General features: G+C 45.7%; 1 protein-coding gene across 1 annotated transcript; it reads left to right on the plus strand.

The window, feature by feature from the left end:
* Nucleotides 1-1,962: 1,962 nt before the first annotated feature.
* On the plus strand, nt 1,963-5,252 carry LOC115677736 (ethylene receptor 2-like). Its single transcript, XM_030600954.2, has 2 exons — nt 1,963-3,720; nt 4,415-5,252. The coding sequence occupies exons 1-2, from the start codon at nt 1,963-1,965 to the stop codon at nt 4,961-4,963; spliced, it is 2,307 nt and encodes a 768-aa protein (XP_030456814.1). The 3' UTR covers nt 4,964-5,252.
* Nucleotides 5,253-6,224: the final 972 nt, after the last annotated feature.

Genomic DNA, 6,224 nt, shown 5'->3' on the forward strand with positions numbered 1-6,224 from the left:
GTCGCCCACCGACCGCCGGCCCTCGCCGGTCGCCCGCCGACGCCCGTCGATGAAATGGAAAAAGAGCATAGCAAGAAGAAATTCTGTATCGTTATCAAACGCGTATCTCTGTCCATAAACTCGTCTAGGGAACTGCCGGAAATCTATTTTCGGGACACGATAGTTATCACTCGCGCCCTAAGCGTCGGAAATTTCCAGAAAAACTTAGGAAGGCGAAAAGGGCAAAGGGAGAAAGAACAAAAGCAAAAAGAAAAAAAAAAAAAAAGAGAGAAACGTAGACGTATCCTTCTCATATTAAAGAGAGAGAGAGAGAGAGAGAGTCAGTAGAATAAAGAAAATACAAAAGAAAAACGTGGGGTCCGCCTGCCGAGGAAGGAGCCTGGGGGTTCCAAAAGAGCGTCCAAATACTCCTCATGGGGGAAGCCACGGGCCCCACCATCCGCCCCCCCTCCCTTCACTTTCCACTTGTCTTTCCATTTCCATTCCCCCATTTCTCCCTCCCCCCCCCTCTTCCCCCGAAAAACAAACGGCGCTTTGAAAAACCTCCTCCCCCCCCTCCCTTTCTCTCTCTCTCTCTTTCTCTCTCTTGATCTTGATCTTGAAATACAAGCACAGAGCAGCACCAGCACAAAGCACCACGAAGCACCACCAGCCGCATGCACCAGGCGGAGGAAGGGGCTGCTTTCGGGGCCTGCATTCCTTCCTTCTGGTTGCGTCCGAATCGAGCCCTCTGAGTTGCACGAAAACCGAAAGTCTTTTCTGGGAGTCGTCTTTCTTCTTGCGGAAAGACAAGGAAAGGGTCCAGGAAAAGAGAGCAAGAAGCGATCCTTGCTCTCCTCCTCCTCCTCCTCCTCCTCCTTCTCCTCCTTCTCCTTCTTCTTCCGTAGTAGTATTTCTTGTTCTTCGGCGTCGTGCCGGCGGCTTACGCGGCGCGAGGTGGCCGGTTTGAACGCGCGCCGGGCGCATCTGGAAACCCAATTTTTACTCCCCCACCCCCACTTTCTTTTTTCTTTTTCTTCTTCTCTCCGATTGTTCTTGGGATTCGTCGCTGTTGGGTTGGGGAGGGGGTCTGTAGCCGTACCCAGATTGGTCTTGTTGCTTTCGACGGAGCGAAATGATATCGGTACCATATAACTATTTGTGTAAAGTACATGATGTGGGGATTGAGTGATGTACTCGGAGCTGCGTTCGAGAGAGAGAGAGAGAGAGAGAGAGAGGCAGAGCTCTCTTCTTTGCATGTGAGGGATCTGGACTCACAGCTGAGCTTCGTTCGAAATCTGGGCTCGGCAATTTCTTGGTAGATTTCGCCGGTACAGTGTCTCTCTCTCTCTCTCTCTCTCTCTCTCTCTTCTCCCACTCTGCTTGCGTTCCGGGGGGGTTTTTGTCCTCCTTGGAGATTTCTTGTGCGTTTCCATTGGTGGGTTCTGTTTCTTTTTATTCTGGTCTGGCCTGGCCACCACCATTAATTTATTCAGATTTTTACTGTTTCTTCGGGGGTTGTTTCCGGTCGTGACTTCGGAGGGTCGCTTTGTTTTGTTGCTAATGTGGGGGGGTATTATTTTAGCGGAAGAAATCTCCCCGTCACTGTTTGTTTCTGATTAGATTATGGTTTATCTACTTGGCGATGCAATGCATCTGTGCCAGAATTTGAGGTGTTCCCGCATAGTAAGTCATTGTAGAAGAAAGATAAAGGTCGTGACTTTTGAGATTTTTTAATTTGTTTTCTGTTTGGTGCGTTAGATTCTAAGTTCAGTCTCTCTATAAAGGTTAGATGTTGCAAGCACTAAAATTTTGTAGGGTTCTGATATTTCGTAGGTTAACGGATGCCGAAGATCACGGTCTGGAGAAGTCTTCTGGGACTGCAAGTGAGCTCGCCGTGATGTCGTGGAGATTTTCAGATGGTTCCTGCTCTTGAAAAGTTTCGCGTGTAATGGATTGAACTCACCGCTCTGTTTCAATGCAATGTTAAAGAAATTAGCTCCCGGGCTCTTGATCTCTTCGCTGCTCATTACCGTTTCCGTGGCTGAGAATGGATTCCCGCGATGCAATTGCGATGACGAGGGAAGTTTGTGGAGCGTCGAAAGCATTTTGGAGTGCCAGAGAGTGAGCGACTTCTTGATTGCCGTGGCCTACTTTTCGATCCCGATTGAATTGCTGTACTTTGTTAGCTGCTCGAACGTCCCGTTCAAATGGGTCCTCTTTCAATTCATTGCCTTCATTGTTCTGTGCGGACTGACCCATCTGCTCAATGGGTGGACTTATGCCCACCATCCCTTCCAACTCATGCTCGCGCTCACCGTGTTCAAGATTTTAACTGCTCTCGTCTCGTGTGCCACAGCGATAACGCTCATCACCCTTATTCCTCTGCTTCTCAAAGTGAAGGTGAGAGAGTTCATGTTGAAGAAGAAGGCTTGGGATTTGGGGCAAGAGGTTGGGCTCATAATGAAACAGAGAGAAGCCAGTTTGCATGTGCGGATGCTCACACAAGAGATTCGCAAATCGCTCGATAGGCATACTATTTTGTACACGACCCTGGTCGAGCTATCCAAGACACTGGGGTTGCAGAACTGCGCAGTTTGGATGCCTAACAATGGTAAATCCGAGATGAACTTGACGCATGAGTTGAGGGGAAGGAATTACTCAGGAACCTATCACATCCCTATTCCGATAACTGATCCAGATGTTGTTTCAATTAAGAAGAGCGATCAGGTGAAGACTTTGAGCCCTGACTCTGCACTTGCAACTGCAAGTAGTGTAGGGCCGGGGGAGTCCGGCCCAGTAGCCGCAATTCGGATGCCGATGCTTCGTGTCTCCAACTTCAAGGGAGGGACACCTGAACTCCTTCCAGCATGTTATGCGATACTGGTCTTGGTCCTTCCTGGTGGAGAGCCACGAACTTGGAGCAATCAAGAACTCGAGATTATCAAGGTGGTGGCCGATCAGGTGGCAGTGGCTCTCTCACACGCAGCTATCCTTGAAGAGTCTCAGCTAATGAGAGAGAAACTGGAGGAGCAAAACCGGGCTCTACAGCAGGCAAGGAGGAACGCTATGATGGCAAGTCAGGCCCGAAGCTCATTCCAAAAGGTCATGAACGATGGGTTAAAGAGGCCTATGCACACAATCACAGGCTTGCTGTCGGTTATGCAGGATGAGAGTTTGAATGCGGACCAAAGAATTATTGGAGACGCTATGGCAAGAACCAGTACTGTCTTAGCAAATTTGATAAATGATGTGGTGGACATGTCGACTAAGAATAGCGGGAGATTTCCATTGGAAGTAAGACCGTTTTCTATGCACAACATGATAAGAGAAGCAGCTTGCTTGGCCAAGTGCTTGTGTATCTACAAGGGGTTCGGTTTCGAATTGGATGTCGATAAGTCCTTGCCGAACAACGTAATGGGCGATGAAAGGAGGGTTTTTCAGGTAATTCTGCATATGATTGGTAACTTGCTGAATGACAGTAATCAAGGAGGATTAGTAACTCTTCGAATTCTTCGTGAGAAAGCCAGTGGAAGTCAGGGAAGGTACGATCGAGGTTGGGCGTCCTGGAGGCCTGAATCATCTGATAGATGTGTGCGTATCAAATTTGAAGTTGGAATAAGAGACGACAGCTCATTGTTGGAGAGGTCAGTTTCGACGGTACAGCTTGGAGGTCGGAAATACAACAGTGATGGGGTCGAGGAGGGCTTGAGCTTCAGCATCTGCAAAAGGCTAGTACAGGTACTGAGTTTTCTTCTTCTTTTTTCCTTCTTTCATTTTCACCGACTTCCGTAGACTTATTTCCTGAGTGTGGCTATGTATGTCCATTGTGTACTTGTGACTTTCTTGCATGCCTATGTCGAAAAATAATGAAAATTAGTTTTAGATGTGGATTGCAGATGCAAGATGTCAGTTACTTGTAATTATATCTGCCTCAGTGTATGGACACTAGCAGACTCATTAGTATATGCCTCCTTTGGAGACTGTCAGATAGTCTTGTTTCAATTGGCATCTGTTAATTCGCTTAATGTTTTCTACTTACTGATGATGCATGCTTGGAAAAGAATCCCCTCTAATCTGATTAAGTCACTGTGTAGACTTGCATTTGACTACTCCTGGACAATAGCATCTTCCCAATTCTAGCTGCTGCTTCGAACTGGACAAACTGGCAATGGTTTCTTCTTTTTACATTGCTCTTTAATCTGATTACTATAAAAAATTCGTGTAAGAACTGTTAGTGCCTTTCGTTACTAGTGTATGACCTTTCTTTTCGAAGAATTTCGGATTGAAACATGTTTCGATTTGCTAGACAGTAGACATATCGCAATGTGCCTGTCAATATTGCTTTATAATGTTTTCCTCGCCTTCTCTTTTCCTTTTTACCTCTTTTATTGATACTAGATTGTTAACTGAACTTGTTTGTCCTGATCGACAGTTGATGCAAGGTAACATCTGGGTAGTCCCGAACCCTCAGGGCTTCGCTCAGAGCATGACGCTTGTCCTCCGGTTCCAACTCCGAGAGTCCATCTCAACGGCCATTACCGAATCGGGGCCATCTCCAGATTATCCACACTCTAACTCACTCTTTGCAGGCTTAAAAGTATTGCTCGTAGACTCTGACGATGTGAACAAGGCCGTCACCCGGAAGCTTCTCGAGAAGCTAGGCTGCAAGGTGTCCACCGTCTCTTCGGGAGTCGAGTGCCTCAGCGCTCTCCACCCCTCTGGATCATCTTTCCAGATCGTCCTTTTGGATCTTCACATGCCCGGCTTGGACGGGTTTGAAGTGGCGAATAAGATCCGCCAGTTCCGCAGCAGTACCAATTGGCCGGTGATCGTCGCCTTGACCACTAGCGGCGACGATGATGTATGGGATCGATGTTTGCAGGTCGGAATCAACGGAGTTATCAGGAAACCGGTACTCTTGCACGGAATGGCCAACGAGCTTCGGAGAGTACTGTTGCAGCCAAGCAAAACGCTGCTATGAAATATGGATGAGGCTTCACTCCAAGATGTAATGCCTCGATGTCAATAACTTATCCTTCCTCCTTAATTACTACCAAGATTTTCAACATATAAAAGCTGTCTTACACACGAAAGAAGGTTCAGTCAGCATTAGAAATGTAACATAGTAGTCCCTTTTCATGCCCTTGCTTCTTATGCATTTTGTAGTGACCATGGGTCCTTTCTAGATTGCCATTTTGGCAAAAAGATGTTATCAGCAACGTTTCAAATTGAAGAAAAATAAATTACTGCTTGCAAGTTTTTAAAAGAAACATATGCAAATCACATTTCAGGGAATTAGATATGAACTCTTGGACCAAATTGAGATTGTCATCTTTTATTGTAGAGAGAGAGAGAGAGAGAGAGAGAGAGAGAAAAAGAGAGAGGGGTTCAAAATACTAACTTGGGAATGCAACGGCTATTAAAAAGGGCAATGGTAATGCTCTTTGAACTTTAATCCAATAAGCAATATTGCCTCTGAACTTTTAATCTGTGTAAATGTAAATCATGTAATTTAACTCAATATACAACGTTGTCTCTAGATTTTATTTTATCTAATGTGATCCTTGAACTATTAATGAATGTTCGTAGTTCCTAAAACACATGAAAATATTCAAAAGTCCAAGCATTGAACATTGAACAAAAGTTCAGCGATCACATTGAACGAATCAAAAGTTTAAATATTGCACGTTAGATTAAAGTTCAAAAATCATTTTCTTGCTATTACACTGTCCCCGCCCCGTCCCGTAGATTCCGGCTAATGCGTGACCTGCACGTTCCGGTAGATTCAGATGGGCAAAGCGAGGACGAAGAGTGGGAAGATGATGAAAAGAGCATGGGTCAATAATAAGCTTCTGATGTTGCTTCTTTCCGAAACCATGCATGAATCTCTTAGTACGTGCACCAAACGACAACGACTCTGATTTTTCTTCTTTTTGAAAAACATTGGACATCACATCATGTGGCCACCCCCTTTTCAATGTGTCCTTTTTATTCTCCCCACACGGTCCAATTTTTCCAAATTCTCCCTACTAAAGTCTAGGGGAGAATTTGACCCCAAAAAAAAAAAAGTCTAGGGGAGAAAAAAGAGAGGGCCTAGGAGAGAAATTATATCATATTCTATACACGTAATTCGAACATAACGCGCCCATCCACGTATCGGGATCTCGACCGTTCATATGAGCCCGGATCTCCTCAACAGGTGACTAAGATCTCGTCTTGCTGAGCTGTGGGCGAAAGTGGAT

Source organism: Syzygium oleosum, unplaced genomic scaffold, assembly GCF_021117445.2.
Source record: "Syzygium oleosum isolate NSW1041296 unplaced genomic scaffold, Sole_v2.1 Sole_v2.01, whole genome shotgun sequence".
Lineage (NCBI taxonomy): Eukaryota > Viridiplantae > Streptophyta > Magnoliopsida > Myrtales > Myrtaceae > Syzygium > Syzygium oleosum.

What these genes read in the sequence shown, in the direction of transcription:
- LOC115677736 (XM_030600954.2), top strand. Translation starts at nt 1,963, where the DNA reads ATGTTAAAGAAATTAGCTCCCGGGCTCTTGATCTCTTCGCTGCTCATT. An exon ending in TCTGCAAAAGGCTAGTACAG is followed by an intron (nt 3,721 to 4,414) that starts GTACTGAGTTTT and finishes CCTGATCGACAG; the next exon opens with TTGATGCAAGGTAACATCTG.